This window comes from Stenella coeruleoalba (assembly GCF_951394435.1).
Source record: "Stenella coeruleoalba genome assembly, chromosome: 2".
Classification (NCBI taxonomy): Eukaryota; Metazoa; Chordata; class Mammalia; order Artiodactyla; family Delphinidae; genus Stenella; species Stenella coeruleoalba.
The window spans coordinates 105,491,799-105,513,754 of record NC_137147.1 but is presented as its reverse complement, the minus strand read 5'-3'; the positions used below and the strand labels follow the sequence as shown (position 1 = coordinate 105,513,754).

At 44.6% G+C, this 21,956-nt stretch overlaps 1 protein-coding gene across 8 annotated transcripts in view; it reads left to right on the top strand.

Moving 5' to 3' along the window:
• LOC307181787 (5-formyltetrahydrofolate cyclo-ligase) overlaps positions 1–21,956 on the top strand; it is a 263,359-nt gene that overhangs the window by 187,023 nt on the left and 54,380 nt on the right. For 7 of the 8 annotated variants that reach the window (XR_013827041.1, XR_013827042.1, XR_013827043.1 and 4 more), the window contains exon 5: positions 20,012–20,086. Coding sequence is in view for 2 of the 8 variants with exons in the window: in XM_079912625.1 (XP_079768751.1) it covers positions 20,012–20,086 (75 nt within the window). In the remaining 6 variants the exon portion in view is untranslated. Of the gene's footprint in view, positions 1–20,011; positions 20,347–21,956 lie in introns of those variants that run through there. The other variant, XM_079912626.1, reaches the window with a different exon arrangement.

Here is a 21,956-nt window from a genome sequence, read left to right as displayed (position 1 = left end):
GTTATTGAAATATTACTACTGCACTAAATACTAGATACAGTGGCAGGTCTAATAAATACCATGATTTCAAAGCAATGAGAGGCATAAATACTATTTTGAGAAACCTGCAACAACTGTAGTATGATATGAAAATATCTGTGATTTCTATTAGTGACAAAGTCATAGGTAATTCTAATACCACGGTGGTTTATTACCTACATTCATAATTGCAGGAAAAGCTAAATTTCTGTTGGAGGTTAGTGAAAATAAAGGTGTAATTATTTTACCCATCTAATGCATAGATTAACAAATATGATTGAGAATCCTTGCTAGTGATTTCTCTTTAAGTCAGATGGCAGTTTTAGGCTGAGGTCTGGGCATCATTTTCAGGAAACATCCCTCAGTTTTTATTTTACTGAGTGTTTTTAAGATGGGTATTAAATTTTCTTTTCAGAATCTATAGAGATGACTTTTTAAAATTTGTTCTATTAATATGATGAATTGTGTTAATGGGTTTCTAATATTGAATTCTCCTTCCTGAGATCTGTCTTCCTAGATTCTCTACCCCGGTAATATCCAAACCCCCTTTCTCCTTCAGCCCATGCATGCCTGTCCTGATCAATTTGTGTTACATTCCTAGCTGTTTCTCCCTGGTGCAGGGCTCTCTCCTTCCCTTGAGATTTCTGACTGCCCCATCCCTCCAGAACTTCTGTCCTAATCTTTGGACAACTCACCTATACCCTAGAACCTAGGAGGCTACTCCCGTTTTGACTAGTGTTCTCATATTAGCTAGTAGGGTCTTCATCTGAGGGTTCCGTCCTTTTGGAGGTGAGTACTGGTAGGTAATTTCTGGATTTCTTATTTCTTAGTCCATCCATGTGCCCCTGGGTTGCTCCCACACAGCTGTAAGACTCTTGATGTTGTTGGCTTACCCCCAGCTGCCCACATTCTGAAGTTCTTGGGAATATGTTATCAGCTAGTTTTTTGTTGTTTTTGTTTTTTGGTCTGTGCCACGGCTTGCGGGAATCTTAATTCCCCAACCAGGGATTGAACCCGGGCCCCCAGCAGTGAAAGCAGAGTCCTAACCACTGGACCACCAGGGAATTCCCGTTATCAGCTAGTTTTAAGATGTTGCCTATGGCTTTTCTTTTGTTTTTATAGAGGGATTGGGGGAGATATATATTTAAGCGGCATCTTGCTAGCAGGAGAGATCTTCAGTTACCATTTTAAATCCTTTAACTGTTCATTGGTCTACTTATTTCCCCTCTGTCAACTTTGCCATTTAAATTTTTTTCCAGAAATGTGTTCATTTCATGTTTGTTTTCAAAGTTATCTCTCATTATATTTTAAATCTCTGCTGCTGTGTGTAATTATTTCCCCCTTTTTATTCTTGTTTTGTTCACTTCATCCTTTTTCTTTCTCTCTCTCTGTCTCTCTCATGGTCAGTTTCACCAGAAGTCTTTCAACCCAGTAGCTTTACTGGATAATTAATTAATTGTCTCTACTATTTTCTAGTTCTCTCTCTGCATTAATCTTTATTATTTCCATCCTGCTTTTTTTTTCTTTTTCTAGCTTCTTGAGTTGAATGATTTGTCTATTACTTCAACTTTTCTTGTTTTCTTATAAAAGTACTTAAAACTAAAAATGCCCTTTTGCTTTATCCATATCTCACAAATTTTGACATATAATATTCAGTCATTCAGCAATAAGTATTTCACAATTTCCCTTATGATTTTGTTTTGTTTAATAGTATACTTCTAAACTTGCAGATATATAGGTTTTAAGAAAATAAAATACAGCTTCTGTTCTTTATTCTTAATTTTATTACATTATGGTCAGGGAACATCCTCAATTCTTTGAATTTATTGGAGCTTCCTGCACAGCCTAAAATGCACCATCTACCAAATCTATGTGGGTTCAAAAGAATGCTACATTTCTGTTGGGAATAAACTTCTCTACATATTTAAAAAAATTTAAGTATACTCATCATGTTATTCAAATATTCTGTATCTTTGCTTATTTCTTAGTCTCTTGAGCAATCAGTTTCTGAGAGAGAAATGTTACAATCTCCTATTAGAATGGTTGATTTATTTCTCCTCATATTTCTATTAGTTGTTGCACTGTTGTACATATTCTTTGGGTATCTTGTTAGGTACATGTATCATCTTCATCTATTTTTTCTTTTACCTGTGTATAATAGAAAGCTTTGTTTCTTATCATGTTTACCTCTAAATTCTGTTTTGTCTGATACTGAACTTGCTTTCTCAGCTGGGTTCATCTTTGCCTGGTATCTTTTCCCCACTCCTTTTTGTATCATTTTGTTAAAAATGTGTCTGTTGGAGACCATATGTTGCTGAATGTTATGTTTTATTGCTCCTCTTTCTCTTTTTCTTTCTTAAATTCAATATGAGAGCTTCTTGGTTGGGTCAGTTTACTCCATTTGCATTTATTGTAATTAATGTAAGAGTAGTAGAACTTTTTCTGCCCCCCTGTCTTTTCTATTTATTTATGTATTTATTTATTCTATTGAACATTCTCTTCTGCTGACTTTAAAATTATACATTCCCCTTTTATTCCTATTCTGTTGTTCTGATGCTTGTTCCTTTTTATCTTTGGAAACTCCTAGGATTGTGTGTGTGTGTGTCCTTTAATTTTACCACAATGTCTAACCGTGTATTTTCCCCCTCCTGCCTATTCTGTTCCATACTCTTAAGAGTCATCTATATCAAGAATTTACATAGTTGAATTCTGGGAAATTTTTAGTCAGTAGATTTTCCTTTCCTCCATTTGTTTCTTTCACCATTTCAGGCTGCTGTTAGGCAATAGCTGATACTTTAATTTCTATTCTTCATAATTGTGGTGGTTTTAAAAACATAGCTCCAAAATTCTTTGATCCCGAGAGGTGAGGTCTATGTCCTTTCCACTTGAATCTGAACTCTGTAACTGCTTGACCAACAGAATGAAATGAAAACAATGCTGTGCCAGTTTTGAGCTTTAACCCTTTCATCTCTTTATCGTCATTTTTGGGATCGAAAGGGTTGAAGTCAACAGAGTGTTCAATCTGCCATGTTTAATGTTCATTGGAAGTCTCTTCCTGGTCAATTTTCCTTCTTTATAATGATAACTTTCACCTGAAATTTTACTTTAAAAATTTTGACCCCGTTAGATTTTAAACATGTCTGTTTTCACCAGTACATAATTGAAGTAAAAAATCCAACTGATAGTCTCTAAGTTAAATATATGGGTTTAATTTGTTTACATTTTCTCTGATTTCTGTACAGTATACTTATTTCTTCTATCTTATTTTCTATTTTCTATAGTGTGATTTATTTATTTGTTTCTCCTTTCCTGCCTTCTCTTGGATTAGTAAAGTTTTCTTTGTCCCCCATCTCTCCCTTTCTTTCTCTCCCTTTTGCTAATGTGTAAATTATGCCTTGCATTTCTTTTTCCTTAAAATTTTAACTTATATCCAAAAATTGATTTTTTTTCCTCAAAGTTTAAAATAGGTAACTGTAGGGCTTCCCTGGTGGCGCAGTGGTTGAGAGTCCGCCTGCCGATGCAGGGGACACGGGTTCGTGCCCCGGTCCGGGAAGATCCCACATGCCGCGGAGCGGCTAGGCCCGTGAGCCATGGCCGCTGAGCCTGCGCGTCCGGAGCCTGTGCTCCGCAACGGGAGAGGCCACAACAGTGAAAGGCCCGCGTACTGCAAAAAAAAATAAATAAATAAAATAAAAAATAAAAATAGGTAACTGTAACTTCCATTATCTTTTTGATAATATTGACCATAGTTTTCTTAGAGGCTTTTCTTTTTTTTTTTTACAAAATTGCTTTATTATCTTAAATTTCCCAGGACTGAATGATCTCTAAGTTGTGGTAAATGTCTGTCTTTTATGGCATCGGTTGTCCTGATGTGTCTTGCAATTTTAGTCTGTGGTTCATGGGGAGGAACCATTCTTGGCCTTTTCTGTTCTTTGTCTCCTACTCACCTTCTTTATGGCTAGAAGCTTTATAGTGACCTCAGCTTTGCAGCTCAAAACCTGGACTTATGTTAGAAGCTTGAAGCTCTTATTTCACGAGGACATTTCAGATCTAGTTCTGGAACTGATGGGTAGCTTGGTCCAAGTCGTGCCTGAGTAAATGGCTAATCCCTCCTGCTAACTTGGGCAACAGCTTAATGGAGAATACAGCCAGGGAGCTGGGCCAGCTTCTTTGAACCTTTGCTCGTGGGTAAGGGAGCCCCGCCTCATTGTATTCCAGCTCCTGATTTCACAAGCCCGGCTTGACATCAGCCCCCTACTGAAGTTGAATATGGGCTACTTCTGTCTATTAATGGCCTTGGAGCCCAGAAGGTCCACAGCTCTAGCCCTGCCCAAGGCTCTGTATTAACCTCCTATTTCTGGTCCATCAGGATGTTTATCACTTTTTTTTTTTTAATACAACAATGTTTAAGATTGAGCATTGCTTCAGTTTGGAGCAGAGGATTGTGTTTTGTGTCTTACAGTGCAAACTCACAGCACCATCTGGAACAGAGTTGAAACTTGGAAATTTTTATACTCTTTGGCTCACCAATTAAAAATCTAGGAATTTATCCTAAGGACACAATTGGATAATATGTGTACAGTGACATTCATTAGTTTTTTTACAATCATAGTGAAAAGCTGGAAACAACCTATATGTCCACCAGTAAGGGATTCAATAATTTATGGCATATCACTAAATTATGATATAGTAATTCCATAGAATAACCCTCTAATTAGAGACTCTAATTTGGTAGCTTTGGCCCTCATTTTTCTTTCTTTTTTTTTTTGTCTGCATTGGGTCTTTGTTGTGGTACACAGGCTACTCATTGCAGTGGCTTCTCTTGTGGAGCACGGGCTCTAGGCGCGCAGGCTTCAGTAGTTGTGGCACATGGGCTCATAGTTGTGGCACATGGGCTTAGTTGCTCCGTGGCATGTGGGATCTTCTTAAACCAGGGCTTGAACCCATGTCCCCTGCATTGGCAGGAGGATTCTTAATCACTGTGCCATCAGGGAAGTCCCAGCCCTCGTATTTTTTTAAATAAAAGATCAATAGATGTTCTTATTTGCCTACAAGATTAAGAACCACTGATAGGAGAACGTCTAATATTCTGGAAAGTAAATTATTTTTAATTCCAGGATCGCAGTTTGTTTGTTTTTTTAAGATTTTTTTTGATGTGGACCATTTTTAAAGTCTTTATTGAATTTGTTACAATATTGCTTCTGTTTTATGTTTTGGTTTTTTGGTCACGAGGCATGACCTTAGCTCCCCGAGCAGGGATTGAACCCTCACCCCCTGCATTGGAAGGCAACGTCTTAACCACTGGACCACTAGGGAAGTCACCAGCAGGATCACATTTTGCATAGGGACCTTCTAAGCCAGGGGTTGCCAAACTATGGCCCAAAGACCAAATCAAGCCCACTGTCTACTTTTGTTGGCCTATGGGCTAGGAATGGATTTTACATTTTGAAATGGTTAAAAAAAAAAAAAAAGGCAAAGAGAGAATAATGTTTCATGATATATGAAAATTATATGAAATTCAAATATTGTAAACTAGCTCCACCCATTCATTTGCATATTGTCTATGGCTGCTTTCTTGCAGCAGTGGAATTGAGTAGTTGCGAGAGACTGTGCTCTCTGGTATCAACTATTTACTATCTCCCCTTTACACAAAGTTGGTGACCCTGTTCTAAACTATTTCTCTCTCTTGCCACTGACTTGACAGTAGCTGTGTAGTCATTGGTGCAGGGGTATGCGTGTGTAGGGGGAAGATCATTTTTCCTTAGTTTGTAGCTGAAAATAGTTCATCCTGCTCTGAAGTCTGAATATGTTTCCCTTTATTCCACAAAATTCAAAATAGATGCACCCAAAGAAGGTTCAGAAAATGATTACCAGGATGCTTAGAAGAAGTAAGGCAGCATTCTGCTTTTGTTGTTTTGATTAAACCACCCAAGGAGGAATTGGACAGAAAGAATAGGTTTCAAACTGAAGGTAGTGTTGTCCTGTTGGTGGGCCATCCAGCTTTCCATACCAGAGGGAAGAGCTTTTAAAGCGACGTGTGATCAGAGCTGCAGGTTCCTTCAAGTTCCACTTGTAGAAGCTGCAGCGTTGCATAAAAGGACGATTCTGGAATGACTTGTTTGTCATTCAAGCTACTTGTTTGTCTCATTTATGTTGGAACTTTGCTCTTGGTATCGGACATTGGGCATGGTCTTTGTATGGGCTCTCGCTAGCTTTTCTTCCCCAGGCCACATGGTTTCAGCACCCTGCCTGCTTCATCTCTACCCTGGTCCTGTCTCAACATCACTACCCTCCCAGTATCAGGGCCCCATGAGCCTTCCCATGTGTCCTTCAGGGGGAAACTGAAAACTAAGGAGCTGCTAGAATGTAAGATACAGGATGTTAGAGGTGAAAACGCCACAGTGATCTCTCAGAAAGGGGGTTGCAAGACAGAAGAGAGCTGCAGTGCAGATCCAGATCAATGCTTTTAAAAGGCAGGAAATAATCAGCAGCAGAACTGCAGATGGAAATGCATTTTGAAGCTCACACTAATGGGATATCAGCAGGACCCATGGACACCATAGTGATGAGTACTGTTATTGAAAGCCTGAGACACAGAGTCTGGGGGGGGGATGGGAGGTTGAGAGAGGGAAGGAGAGGGATGGAGATGGGGAGGGATGGCACAGAAAAAAGAAGTCTTGGGGGATGTAGTACCTTGTATGAGAAATAGGAGTGGAGATGGAGGAGTTTGGAGTCTGATATAGGAACCAACAGAGTTCTCCCTCACCTCCGCTTTGTTCTTTGTCACCAGGGGAAGTAATACACACCCCCAGGGCTGCTGTGAAGCATACAGCAGACCCTCCCTGTGTTAGCCTCTTCTTCCACCTGCCAGATCACAGCTTGTGACATATGATGACCAGGACTTTTGCAGAGCCTGTGGAATCTTGGGCTGAGTCCATCAACTCTGTAAAGTCTGACTTCAGTCATGTATGCCTTACTGGAAGGTACCAGAAATGACATTCTTGGGTGTCAGTGACCTCTTCCATGCAATGGGTCAAGAGAGAGGCATTTTTCAAAGCAGAAATAGAGACACAGATGTAGAGAACAGATGTATGGATACCAGATGGGGAAGTGGGGGTGGGATGGATTGGGAGATTGGGATCGACATATATACACTGCTATGTATAAAATAGATAACTAACGAGAACCTGCTATATAGCACAGGAAACTGTACTCAGTGTTCTGCGGTGACCTAAATGGGAAGGAAATCCAAAAAAGAGGGGATATATGTATATATATAGCTGATTCACTGTGCTGTACAGCAGAAACTAACACAACATTGTAAGGCAACTCTACTCCAATAAAAATTAATTTAAAAATTAAAAAAAAGAGACAGAGGCATTTTTCTTTCATTTGCTTCTTATGTAGGGGACTCAGATGTCCCTGCATGCTATTAAGGCTGGCTGAGGGATTACCCAAGGAGCACGTGCAAACTAAATTGTTACTAAGTGAGAATGAAAGCATTATGGCATATCACAGGGATCACATCTCTGTTGCTAAACACACAGCCTCATCTTCCACAGCTACCCATCCATGCTTCCCAGATTCAGAGGTGCAAACAAAGTCCCCTCTTCATCTGTGGTATGCAAAGGCCACTGGTGCCTAAACAATATCATTGCCAGTGTTTTCCAATAAGGCTTTGGATGTGGAGAACATCCCAGACAGCTTCACTCTCTCAACAGGGGCCCCTCTTCTGTGTGAGCCATCTCCCATACCTTCTTGGGAGGGTGTCTCCCCCACTCCACTGTGGCCAGCTCAAGATCACTTCCTGCCGGGAGCCTTGCCTGACCTCCCAGGGCCAGCACACCCTCCTCTGGGCTCCCAGCACCCGCTGGGATTGATTCCCTCACGGCAACTGGCACGCTGGATTGTGATGCCCCGATTTTGTGTTCCTCTCTTCCTCTAGTTTCTGAGCTCCTTGAGGACAAGGACTATATTTTATTTGTCATCTTATCCAATCCCTGGGCCATGAGCCGCTACTGGTCCGCAGCCTGTTAGGAGCCAGTCCGCACAGCAGGAGGTGAACGGCGGGCGAGAGAAGCTTCATCTGCCATCCCCATCGCTCCCCATTGCTCGCATTTCCGCCTGAAACATCACCCCTCCATCCAGGGAAAAATTGTCTTCCGTGAAACCGGTCCCTCGTGCCCAAAAGTTTGGAGACCGCTGCTCTAGAGCAGTGCAGTGGAGTCACCAGAGTCTAAGTTGGCAGGTGTGGGGTGGGGCTGAGATGCTGTGTTTCTACTGAGCTCCCAGGTGATGCTGAGGCTGCTGGCCGGGGGAGCCTGCTCCGGGTAGCAAAGTCTCAATGCCCAACAGTGCCCAGGCTAAAGCAGGATCTCATTCAGTGTTTGTTAACAGCATAAACGTTCTGGGATCAAGTGAGATATCACATATACTTTGAGAACTGTAAAGCATTTATGAACATATTAGGAACAGAGGTGGCTGTGTGTATATACATATATATTTAAAAATAAATAGACATGCTACCATGCTTTTAGCTGCTAGAATAGCAGCTGAAAAGGAAAAGCTACAGACTAGTTATCTACATGGATTAAAACAAAAAACAGAGAACAAAAACTGGCCGACATTTTTTTGGTCTTTCATTAGCTGATTGAATTGGCTTTGTATTGTGGCCCTGGAGACTGGAGTGTATTTGGACCTAGTCTGTGTATCGTATGTTTCTATGTATGGAGAGCGGTATTTCATTTCCGTTCAATTTTAAAGACGCAGTCCTCTTTAAAATCGATGCGAAGTTACTCCACTTCAAGAAATAAGGGAAACAGAGATGAGTCCTGTAAAGTGACTGGAACATGTTCAGTTGTCATTTGAATCCCCTGCTCTTGCCCATCCACTCAGGTGAATTTAAAATCGGCAGATGGGTCCGGATTTTCAGCTGGGGTTACTGCCGAACAATTCACACAGTAGGAGAATCTGAACAGAAAAGATCATCAATGGCTCCTTCCTTGGGCCCCTCCTCCCTCTAGTGTCTGAGGACTGGACATAGTCAAGGTCTCTGAGGCTGAACGGAAGCCCCAACCGAGGGTCCCACCCCGCCATTGTTCTTCCAATGGGAAGCTGGTATTTCTCTATTGGCTGATGCTTTCGGCATGGGTTAGTACCTAGGTTGGTGGAGTTGAACAAATTGTCCCAGATGGTAAAATCCTATTGACAGAATTCAGCCCCACCAGAGGGGCTGTTCGAACACCAGTAGGCTTCAACACGCAGCATCTCAGTTTGGCTTTGAGATGGTAAACTCCGGGGTCAGCTTCCTTGGATTCACATTCTGGCTCTGCCACTGGCTTTGGATGAGTTATTTAAATGTTCTCTTCCTCAGTTTCCTCATCTGTAAATGAGGGCAGCCCATAACTCACCACCTGATAGGATAGCTATGAAGAATGATTGAAATAATCGATACAAACCGCTCGGCACAGTGCCTGGCATAGTAAACTCAGTCCGTATTCACTATTTTTATTACTATTTGGATTTCGGCTGCTTGGGTGTGCAGCTCAGATGTGTATAGCTGCTGCCTGCCAGGAGCTGAATTAATCAGGATGTTTTCAGCGGGGAGCAGAACACTTGATCCACAGTGGCTTATGCAATAAAGACATTTATTATCTCACATAATGAGAAGTTTAACCTAGGACAGGCTCCAGGGTTGGTTGATTCAATGTCCCAGTGTTGTTATCAAGGACACACTGTCTCTGTCTCTCCTCTCTACCAACCCCGGTGAGCAGGTGGCTGGATCTTTGGGCTGGTTCCCCTGGTGGGTACAGGAGGGTGGCAGCAGCCTTCAGGACAACATATATTCTTTCTTGTTCACAGCCAGCTACAGAGTTTGAGAGACCTCTCCCTATACCACAGGACATTCACACTTCCCTTCAGTCTGATTAGGTCTTGTTGTCCTGAACCAATAAAACTGCCAAGGGGCTGACACATTACTCAGCTTAGATGAGGCACGCCAGAGTTACCCAAATAGAAGAATCACCTGCAGAGCTCATGAAGTTCAGATTCCCAGGCCCAGTGAGTCTGACTCACTAGGGATGGGGCCCAGGCATATGCATTCCAATGAGCACTCTAAAGGATTTCCGTGTAAAGTGAAATGTTGAGCTTGGGCTCATCAGGGTCCATCTCTGGAGCTAAGCATGAGTTGGATCTGGAAGCACAGAGCAGTGTGGGTAGATTCCAGAACAAATCATGCTCCGCCAGGAAGGAAGAAGGCGGGAATGGCAAAAAAAAAGCACCCTCTGTAGCATGTGGGAAAGATCAAGGATCTAGGGCCCAGGTACTGGAGTCCACTGGCTCGTGGAATAATTTGGCAATGCCAAAGGCCTTTCACTCATTCATTCATTCAGCGTCTCTTATTGGACACTTCCTAAGGCCTGATGTGGTGCTAACCAGTGTACTTACTGCAGTGAATAAGCTGCGCACTGTCTGGTGGGGCACGTAGACATGTGAAAATAAAAGGGGAGGGGCCAGCCCTGGTGTTTCCCAGATGCACGGATGACCGTGAGTGTGGGCTAAAGGAAGAAGTTACCTGCACACATTCTTTTCTCTGACAAAGGGCCTCCGGAACAGAAAGAGTCGATGAGCTGGTGCACCCTCCAACTGTTCTGTCTTTTCTTTTCCAAAGATGGATCACCTCAGAGAAACCAGGAGGGCAGAGTTCTTATGTCACGGAGACAAAAGCAGAAAGGCCAAGAGTTCTGTCCTTGACCCTGGGGAGAGGACTCAGCTCCCGACAGTGGTGGGGAGATGCGAGGTGATGGGAGTGGAAGTGCTTTGCAGACTGTGAGCTCCTCTGCACACCTGACGGATGGTTATTGTTGAAACAGAGCGTCCTCTTGTCTTGCTCCATTTTATAAGCCTGACTCGTATGTGGGAGTTGAGAAATATAGAGAAGAGAGCCCAAATGTGTATTAAAGACATTTTTCATCCTCCTCGGGTCTGAAAGTGTCCTCCCCAAGAGAGACAGCCAGCACCACAGGTTTAGTAATGAGAGTAACAATAATTATGACATTTATGGCTCCTGAATGCTTTATATCTTCAAAGCGCTCTTACATGAATTATCTCATTTGATGTCTGGAAGTGGGTGATGTCTGATGGTGTGACGCTCAGAATCCTTCTGCATGGACTGTCTGACACCTCCTTGTGATTTGCACCCCGCCCCTGGGGGCGCCTAGGTGCTTCCCTCTCTCCCCCTACCCCACAGACAGCTGCCCATCTCCTCTTTGTGGCTGCTGTTTTGTTTGAAAATAACTTCTTCAAGCTCTCAGCTCAGACAATGTTTCTGACACTGTCTCCTCAACTGATTTCCCTTGACAATTTCAACGCCGTGTCAAATTCATCCCAGGCTAGAGAGAAATGAACTAGGGGTATATTTAATGTGAAAAGAGACTCTGAGTATAAGACACCCACTTTTGCTAAAAATCCGTTTAGCAAATGATGTTTGACAAGAGGGAAAGGGAGAAACACTGCCTTGCGTCCTTTAAACATTCTCCTTTCCTAGAAGGTGCTTGGAGCTGTTTCCTTTAAAGCTTCAAATCTCCTGGGAGACAACTGCTCTGTCGGGGTGCCCCTCCCCGTGTGATTCTGTACAGGATGTTTTGCTTCCTGTTTCCAACCCATCTGTCTTTGTTTCACTGCAGAAACCAGGGCACCAAATCTGGAGGCTTCTGGCATGAGACTTCCCTCCACACCTCTTGGTACCTGTGAAATGCCAAATGGACCTGCTCGTCAGGTGACGGAGCAGGTCTAGATGCTGCTGTCTCAGGAAGGGTCAGGACAGCAATCAGCAATAAGCTGTGCAGCCTGCTTCTAGACCAGAACCTTCATACGGGGCATGAGGAAAGCCGAGCCCAGCTGTCTTCTGTCTCAAGGCTTCTTCTGGTTATGAGGCTGCGTAGTGAATAGGGGAGACACCGTGGCTACGTGCCCACCTGTTTATTGCCCACAGTGAATCTGCTGTGCCCCAAATTTCTAGGTGAGTCTCACTGGACTGGCACTTGTACACAAGAATACAACTTGCGCCTTCCTTGGTTCTCTCTAGTTCCTCCCTAGCGCTCTTCCTGAGAAGTCCCACAGTGCTGCTGACCCCAGGTTCATGGGATCCACACCCCAGTTCCCTATGTCCGTAACAGGCTGGGTGGGGGAATCGTGTTCCAAACAATCCCATTTGGAGCCTGTCCCTCAACTGCTGCCGGCAGCCTCCTGTCTAACTGGTGTTCCTGCATCCGGCGTCTCTCCTATAGTTCCTCCTCCATATCATCATGAGTATAATTTTTATTGATCACAAACCTCATCATTTTACTTTCATGTTTAAAACATTTTGCTGATTCCTCAGGGGCTATAGAATAAAGTCGGAACTCTTTCTCATGGCGTTCAAAGTTACCTTCCCTTGCTTCTACTACCACTACCATGACCACTGTCTTTATCACTACCAACTGTAACTAAATTCATTGTATTCCCAAACCTGCCCCTCCCGCAGCCTGCCCTACTTTATTGAATGGTTCCACTCCATCTGCCTAAATGACAAATCTGTAATCTTGATTCTGTCTTCTTCATCCCTTCCATCAGTCCTGCAGCAAGACCTGGCCTTGCTCTCAGATCCCACTTCTCTTCACCTCCTTGGTAACCACCCTAGTCCCAGGCCCTGGAACCCTGCCCCGGACTACTGCAGTGCTTGCTTACTGGTCCGTGGTCCTGACACTCCGTTCTTCACAGAGCAGCAAGAGTAATCTTTTAAAAACGTAAATCAGATGATAACAACCGCAAGCTCAAAATCCTCCAATGGCTTATTTATTTATTTATTTATTTTTGCAGTACGCGGGCCTGTCACTGCCGCGGCCTCTCCCGTTGCGGAGCACAGGCTCTGGACGCGCAGGCTCAGTGGCCATGGCTCACGGGCCCAGCCACTCCGCGGCACATGGGATCTTCCCGTACCGGGGCACGAACCCGCGTCCCCTGCATCGGCAGGTGGACCCCCAACCACTGCGCCACCAGGGAAGCCCTTTAATACACTCTTAATAGTGCAAGTGTCTAGCAAGCCTGGAAATATTCTGCATCATCTGCCCCTGCCTTCTTCTCTGGTCTTTCCTTCTGCTCCTTTCCATCTTCTCACAGGGCTCTGGCCACTCTGGCCCCCCTTCAGTCTCCTTGACTCACTGAGCTCGGTCCAGCTTGCAGGCTCTGACTGAAGCTGTTACTAATCCTCATCTTTCACAGGATTCACTCGGCCAAGCACGTCATGGAAACCAACAAGTCCCTTCTCTCAGGCCCTTTTCGTCTCATTACCCTGTTTTCATTTTCTTCAAAGCCCTTATCACTATCTAGAGTGTTCTTACTTTTTAATGCATGTGCCCGTGAATTCTCCATGTCCCTTCCCCTGGGATGGAGATGTCTGGTCAGAAAGGATGTGGACTGGCGTTTGGTGTTTGGCACTAGCCCATAAGTGGTAGCTGAGGTCACATAAGGAGACCATACGTCATGAGGAGAGGAAAGGACTGAAAATTCCATGCTGGAGAGCACTGAGATTCGCAGTGTGGAACGAGGAAGGACAGCAGGGGAAGAGCAGTCATTTCAGTGGGAGGTGGCGGCGACTCAGGAACCCAGGGTTCTTCTTCCGTTTCGTGGCTCTGTTCTACATCCAAGCCCCTCTCCGTGCCACCGGTGGAAAGGGAAAGAGGATGGAGCTTTGTGCGTGGGAAACACCTTGCTTCAGCCCAGCTGGCTAGAACTCAGCCACAAGCCCTGCCAAAGCGTAAAGGAGGCTGGGAAATGTGGCCTCTGAACCCCCAGAAGGACAAGGAACTGGGGTATGAGAGTCTGCGGCATGCCCTTTACACAAAGAACCATCTCGACGGACGAGGTTGTATCAGTTGAGACGTACGAATGTTCTGCCTCCTTCAACAGGTGGCTGGTGACAGTCGTGGCTGAGATCTCAGAACTCAGGATGCCTTATCTGACTGCCCCGTGGGCCTACAGGATCTCTGATGTGGCTGTATTCTTTGCATGATCGGGTGAGAGCTTCAAAACTCCTTTCGCTAAAAAGAATCATTGTGTTCTTGGAAGGGGAGCTGAAAACAGATTTCCTCCATTTTAGAGAAACAAAGACAAGACATGATTATTCTGCCTATGAGCCACTCTTCAACGTTCACCCAGGAACAGCAGCTCAGGAGGAGTCATTGAATCCTGCTGAAACTGACTGGGACCTGGGACTTTTCGCTGCAGTGCTGCAGTGCTGGCACCTGGACACACCTCTCCTCCAGCAGCAAAATACAAAGAAACTGTAAGGGACTAAAAATAACTGCGTGCATGCGCAGTTGGGGCAAATTCTGGACAAAAGATACAGAGACACACACACACACAAAAAAACCCCACTGCCACTTCTGAAGAGCCCAGAGCAAAAACTGGGTGTTGGGAGCAAAAGCAGGGTGGTGCGCATGCCCCCTGCACACAACACCACCTAAGGGGCGGGCAGAACACCTAAGCCCCCCCTACCCTCACCCCATATGAGGAACAGGCTCACCCCCCTTCAGGGAGCGGGCAAGCAAGGGAACCTGTTGTTTGTTCTCGTTCCCACCCGCTGCCGCAGAGGGGCCGCAATAAAGCCTTGCCTGAATTTCTTGTCTGGCCTCTAGTCAATTTCTATTGACTGGGTAAGGCCCGAGAACCCTAGTCGATATCACCCTCATGCCTCAGAGTCCTAAAACTGGGAAGAACAAACATGAACGCATGCTCTGGCCAGGCAGGTGAAGTGAAGAAGAGAAAGCAAGCCAGGTGTGAGATGTAGGAGGTGGCGACTGGGTGAGCAATTTGTAAATCATGGAAACTGAGTTTTAAAAATTCAGGGAGGGCGGAGCAAAACATAGCTGCAAGGCACACACCTACCAGTGGGTGACCTCTGCTTTTCCACACCTTCGCCTCTCTCTCTCTCCTTAAGTCCTTGAAACTCAGGCTATTTAAGGCTCACTGAAAGACAGTGGTTTTCTAAGACAGACCAGTAGTTTCTCAGCAGGCAGTCTCCTATGAACACCGCTTCAGACGAGCTCCTCTTGAGCCCGAGAAGATCATTAGCTGAACATCTGGTCCTAGTAGCCCCCAACAGCTGCACCCACGTTCAGTTCAAGCATTGTCCATATGGGTGTCATCAACCTCCAAATTGACCCTCAGGGTCTGGTTGTGAGAGGAGACTGCTAAGTGGTGTGGAAGGAGTTCACAGGGGGTAAATTGAGAGGAAACTCCCATCTGTTTGTGGACCACAGGCTTCTGCGGACCCAGCTGCGTATGACCGGCCCTGAGAACAGTGCAGGCAGACCAGCTTAAGTCCTGAGGTTCACCGTGGGTGTCCACAAGCCCAGCAAACATTGTATGTGATCACCACTGCAGCAAAGTGAGCCCGAGGACAGGGGAACCCAAAAGGGGAACCCAGACGGCAGATGGCAGGAATTATGAGCGTTATTATGGGTGTTGTCTTAGGCAAAAAAAAAAAAACAACAGTAAATGTATAGTCTCTCTTATACTTGAAATGTAAAAATCTACCACCTGATTTTCTTACTATTTTTTTATTGTGGTAAAATACATATAAGATTTACCATTTTAACCGTTTTAAAGTGTACAGTTCCATAGCTTTAATCACATTCGCAATGTGTACAGTCATCATCACTACTTCCAGAACTTTTTCATCACCCCAAACAGAAACTCTGAACCCCTTAAGCAGTAACTCCCTATTCCCTGGAAACCCCGAATTTACTTTTGTCTGTATGGACTTGTCTACTGGGGACATTTCATATGAATGGAATCATATAATTTGTGGTCTCTTCTGAGTTTTGAGAAGCTCACCTTTATAAAATTTCCCTATTTATTCTCACTTGAGAGTGGTGATAGGTTGATCATGGTCATGTCATGGGGATGCAGATAAATGTGTGCAGGTGAGAGGAGAGATGTTACTTCCGGTTGTAAAGGGTCAGGAAAAAGTCCCTAAAGGAGTTGGCACATGTAGTGGATCTTGAAGCAGTCAGGGTGACAGCAGTGATGGCAGTGAGGCAGGTGTGCTTGACGGAGGGAAGAGTGTGAGACCCGACACACTCTTCCCTCCGAGTGTGAGCGAGGGGGAAGATGCAACGCAGGGGCGTATCCTAGTGTGGGGTATGCAAAGGAAAATAGCAGGAAATAATGTTACACAGGTCGTGGGGGCCTTGAGAATCAGATGAGGAACTTGGACTTTATGTTGTAACTTTAAAGGGGGAACCAGTGCAATTTTCTGAGCAACAAAGTGGCAGAATTAGTTATATGAGTCTCATTAGGTGTAAATTGAGTGAATCACTGATCCATAGACCAACCTGGCGCTTCTTCCGGAACCAAAGCTCTCTTCCAGGAACGTTAAAGTTAACGATGGATGGAATTTCTGGGCACTAGGCATGAGGTACTTTATGCAAATGCACAGCCTGACCCATAGTAGGCGCCCGGTGGCAATTCACATCCAAACATTTCTTTCTAATTACCTTGAGGAAGCTTTTAAAAACAGACCACCACCTTCTCAACCCAGTATGATTTGGGTGTCCTTATGAAAAGGGGAAACTTGGACAGACACACACAGGGGACAGTGCCAAGTGACAATGGAAATAGAGGTTGGGGCAACGCAGCTGCAAGACGTAGAAAGCCTGGGATTGCCGTTGACTCCAGCAGCTATAAGGGACAGGCCAGGAACAGATTCTCCCCTGCAAATGTGGGAGAGTAAGGCCCTGCTGACCCCTTGACTTTGGATTTCTAGACTCAGAATTACAAGATAATAAACGTCTGTTGTTTTAAGCCACCCATTTTGTGGTACTTTGTTATAACAGTCCTGGGAAACTAATATGCTAGTCTCTCCTCCTTCCTTCCAGCCCTGGTGCCCTTCCTCCCGTTCAAGTCTCTCCTGAGCGCTGGGTTCTATCCCTCCCAGCTTCTCAGAGATCTCACTCCTTGAAGTAGCTCTCTGACCCTCGGTATTTTCTTTCTTTAAAATAATTTTTATTGGAGTATAGTTGCTTTACAACGTTGTGTTACTTTCTGCTGTACAGCAAAGTGAATCAGCTATGTGTATACATATATCCCCTCTTTTTTGGATTTCCTTCCCATTTAGGTCACCACAGAGCCTTGAGTAGAGTTCCCTGTGCTATATACAGCAGGTTCTCATTAGTTATCTATTTTATACATAGTAGTGTATGTATGTCAATCCCAGTGTCCCAATTCACCCCACCCCTTTGCCCCTTTTGGTATCCATACATTTGTTCTCTACATCTGTGTCTCTATTTGTACTTTACAAATAAGTTCATCTATACAGTTTTTCTAGATTCCACATATAAACAATATTATACGTTATTTGTTTTCCTCTTTCTGACTTCACTCTGTATGACAGTCTCTAGGTCCATCCACGTCTCCACAAATTGCACAATTTCCTTATTTTTTATGGCTGACATTTTATTGTATATATGTACCACATCTTCCTTATCCATTCCCCTGTTGATGGGCATTTAGGTTGCTTCCACATCCTGGCTATTGTAAATAGTGCTGCAGTGAACATTGGGGTGCATGTATCTTTTTGAATTATGGTTTTCTCTGTGTATATTCCCAGGAGTGGGATTGCTGTGACCCTCTGTATTTTCAACTTTCCCTCTCTCCTGACTCTTCCTCTACATCAAATTGTTTCACCCTCTCTCATCTGGAAAGTCTCCCTTAGCCCTCTTCCCTTTATCCATGGCCTTCTTTTACACTTTATTTCAGAATGATACTTCTCAAAAGAGAAGTTGACACTTGTGTCCTTCTCCTCACCCCATCCGTTTTTTGAACCACTTGAATTCAGTGTTTGAGTCCATCTCCAAAATCCTCGTGAAAGTCCTTAATGGTGTCTGCTTGCCAGGTCTCATGGCTGCCTTTCTGGACCTCACTGGACATTGAATACTCTTGATCAATCTCCTAGAAATGCTTTTCTATTTTGACTTATATGAACTCTTTTGGTTTTTTTCTTATCTCTCAGAGTACTATTTTTTTTTTTTGGAAGTTTGCAAGTTTCCCTTCCCTACTCAACATCAATACATTTTGTGATCTCTCTAAAAGTCCTCCAAAGTCTAGGCAGGGCTGCTCACAGACTTGGATTCTGGGGCTACAAATCAGAGAAGGTAGTCTTAATCAAGATGGCCAGCAGAGGGAAAAGACCAGTGAAGTAAGCCTAAGTCTTCTAGGTCCTTAGAAGACAGTCTGAAGTACAGTAGGGCAGATGAGAAGAGACAGGACTGGTAGGTAGGTGAGACTGTACAACCCCAAGTTCATGAGCCAGTGATTCCTTTGTCTCTCCAGCCACAGTGCTGGTCACTAAGTAATTGTTGAATCAATGCATATTGCTTGTTACACAAAGTCAATAGGCAAGTGAGGCAGGTACTCAGTGATGACCAAAGATGAGGCAGAAAAGGCCACAGCTCTCCTTTTGTGGCCATCAGCACCATAGTGTAAGGGTAGACTCAAGTGGCTTAAATAGATGTTACGAGTGAATGTTGCTGGGATTCTGTCCTTAACTCTCACCTCACCAACACACAGACACACAGACACACACACACGGACCAATCTGCACTCTTGTGGCTTTACCCATCATCTATGACTGGCCATCCCCAGCTGTGGCCCTCAATGTCAACATCTGGTTGCCATTTCCTTATTGGAAAAGGCGTTCCACAGACAAATAAGCTTGGGCAACATGAAATGAAGAAGATGTCTTTGTTGCAGGATATCTTGGAAACTTAATATGCTACAGTGCCTTGAGGGTCTCCAAGATGGGGGTATAGTCTAGGATACAGAATACAGTATTCCCAAACTCAGTTACTCAGTCTCCCTTTGTAAGGCACAGGCAATAATATTTTGTGAAAAACTTTAATTCCAGCCCAGCCTTCTTCTCCTGTGATTTGCTCCATACGTCTAGCTGTGTAGATTTCTCCCGTATAATGTTTTGCAGGAACCTCAAAGTAGACACGTTGGAAACCAGCCTCCTTGTTCTTCAGTGCTTTCCTTCAGCCATTCCCATGGAATTGTCCTCCTCCCAGTTACCAGAGACCTGGAACGAGCATCCTTTACTTCTGCTTTCCTCTCCTGTCTGTGTCTATTTTAATCACTGCCTTCACTAATTTAATCTGATTAATAGGTTTCGATTCTTTCTCCTTTGCCTCTCACCTGGTGGCTTCCTAAGTGGTGTTCCTGCCTCCAGACTTACCTTTCTCAAATCTGTTTTCCAGACCTGTGTCTCAATGATCTTTCTATAACACAGAGCAAGTCCCCAGTTACACCCAAGACCCCTCCGCGACTCTTTGCTGCTTCTGGGCTGAAACATCTGCCTATGTTCTTTAGCGCGGTCCCCCTACCCTGTCCCAACCCAGGCAGACCTCCCCAGCCTCTCCCCTCCACGTGCACACTTCAGCGGTTCTGAACTACATATAACCCCCTCCTGCAGGAGGCCTCAGTGATCTTCATTCATCCCTTGACTGTTCCTTCATCCATGTAATCCTTTCCTGTCTCTCAACATGCAGCTCAGGGGGCTGGGAAGTCTTTGTGGTTGGCATTCCACCCCTGGTCAGGTCTAGTGCCACTTCACCACGCTTGTCCCTGGTGCCAACTCTATGCAGTAACGACTACGTAACATTACTCATTTCTGTCTCCAGATAGACTTTGAACCCCTGGAGCTCAGGGACCTTGTCCTAAGTAACCTGTGTGGTCTGCATGCTGGCACTTAGGAGGAACTCAGCCAATGATACTTGTAACTGCTCTGCAGCTCCATGGTGTTACCAAGCCGAGGACCTCCGAGCAGACAGATAGCCATTGGTCTTTCAGATGCCTGGCTTTCACCTTCTGAAATCTGGTCTTTTGCATTGTATTGATACACAGGGAAACGGACAGTGATTTTACTGAGCTAAGAGGATGTGGATATTTCCCACAGGTTGACCCAGTTGAAAGTTGTAACGGCCGGAGGAATCTCTGTTCGTCTACTCAGACCAGACCTGGGCTCCCACTCGTGAGTATTGCCAACAAACGTGTCACTTCCCATTTCCTTAAAAAGCTCCCAAACTCGGGCACAGTTTATAGTCTTGCTTCACTTCTGCTGGAGGAGTTCACCACGGCAGATTCAAGCTGGGGAAATTGCTAACTTGTGTTAAGGTGAAGAAAATCGTTCTGATGTATTTAAACTCGGGAACTGAATCTTCAGGAATCTGAATTGTGATGATTGAATTGATGAATTGATGAATCTGAATTGATGAATCTCAATTCAACAAGCTTTTAGTAAGCACCCATTCTTCACCATGTGCTCAGCCCAACCCCCGGTGGGAGATGGATGCCCAGAAAGGGGTGGGATGTGGTGTCCACCCTCTGAAGCTTGCTATCTAATAGGGAGGCCTACAGGGTGAACTACTACAGACAGTGGAGGGAAGGGGAGTGCAGAGAGAGGAAAGTTCTACAAATGGAAACAACCCATCTGAAGGTTCTGCATGGTACAAGATACTGTGTAGGGAAGTTAGGGATAAACGGGCTCTTTTAAACCCGTTAACGACCAGGATTCTTGCCTTCCCCAATCAGTAGAAATTGACTAGAGGCCAGACAAGAAATTCAGGCAAGGCTTTACTGGGACCCCTTGTGCAGCAGGGAGGAGTGAGAGCAAACAACAGGTTCCCTTGATTGCTCGCTCCCTGAGGGGGGGCAAGCTTGTTTTTTATATGGGGTGAGGGTAGGTGTGTGTCCAGGGGTCGGGCCAGGGGGTGACTTAGGTGTTCTGCGACCCCTTAGGTGTGTTTTGTGCAGGGGACATGCACAGTACTCTGCTTTTGCTCCCGACACCCAGTTTTTGCTCCGGGCTCTTCAGAAGTGGCAGTAGCATTTTGTTGTTTTTTTTTTTTTGGTCTCTTTGTATCTTTTGTCCAGAATTTGCCCCAACTGCGCATGCAGTCAGTTACTTTTAGTCCCGTACAATTTCTTTGTATTTTGTTGCTCGTGGAGAGGGGTGTCCATGTGCAAGCACTGCAGCACTGCAGCACTGCAGCAAAAGGTCCCAGATCCCAGCAAAGGGCCCCAGGTCCCAGCTTATCTCAAACTCATCTCAAGGGCACAGCTAGTGACAAGAGAGCAGGCCAGAGAAAGTGAGCATTTTAACATTTTATCCATCTCAGGGGTGTGGTCCCCCTTAGAATCTCAGGGTGTGATGCAGATCTCAAGATTGGATTCAGGGGCAGTAATTATATGAAGCTTATGTGCCGCCCCCCACCCCGCTATCTCAAGCTTCTCTTCCTACAGCTCCCATTCATATGGCTCATACAATACCATCCTTTTCTGCTGATGTATCATGTCTGCAGTGCTTGGAATATGGTTCTCTCGAAGATATAGAGCCAGCCGCTGGCAGCAGCAAACGGCCCCTCCCCAGGGTACTGTGAAATGTGGTTGCATATTTGTTGAGACAATATATTACCCATTGTCCTTAACTGTACCCAGAGACATGCAAACCCGTCCCCAACAGGTTTATTTTTCTGTTAAACAAGACGGCAGTGAAACATGGTATAAAGCAGAAGAGGATCTCCCTTCTTTGTCTAAATGGCTCCAGAAAGCGATTGTTGGGGAGCTTTTCCTGAACCCCCAAGGAAGAGATGGACTTGACCTTCAGAGGCCTTAGCATGAAGATCCATGTTGACACCTTGGTCTCATACATAATTCAAATTAAAACACCACAGAACCATAAAAGCTGTGAGAGAAAGTCCCCCCAAATTCTGATTTTTCCTTTTATGATAATTCAAAGTTCCTTTTTGGAAATATCCATATTCTTTAAAAAATTATTTTCTCCATTTTTTTTACGTCTCTGCCTTGCCCATCTGCTTAGTAGACCTCGTGGGAAACCCAGT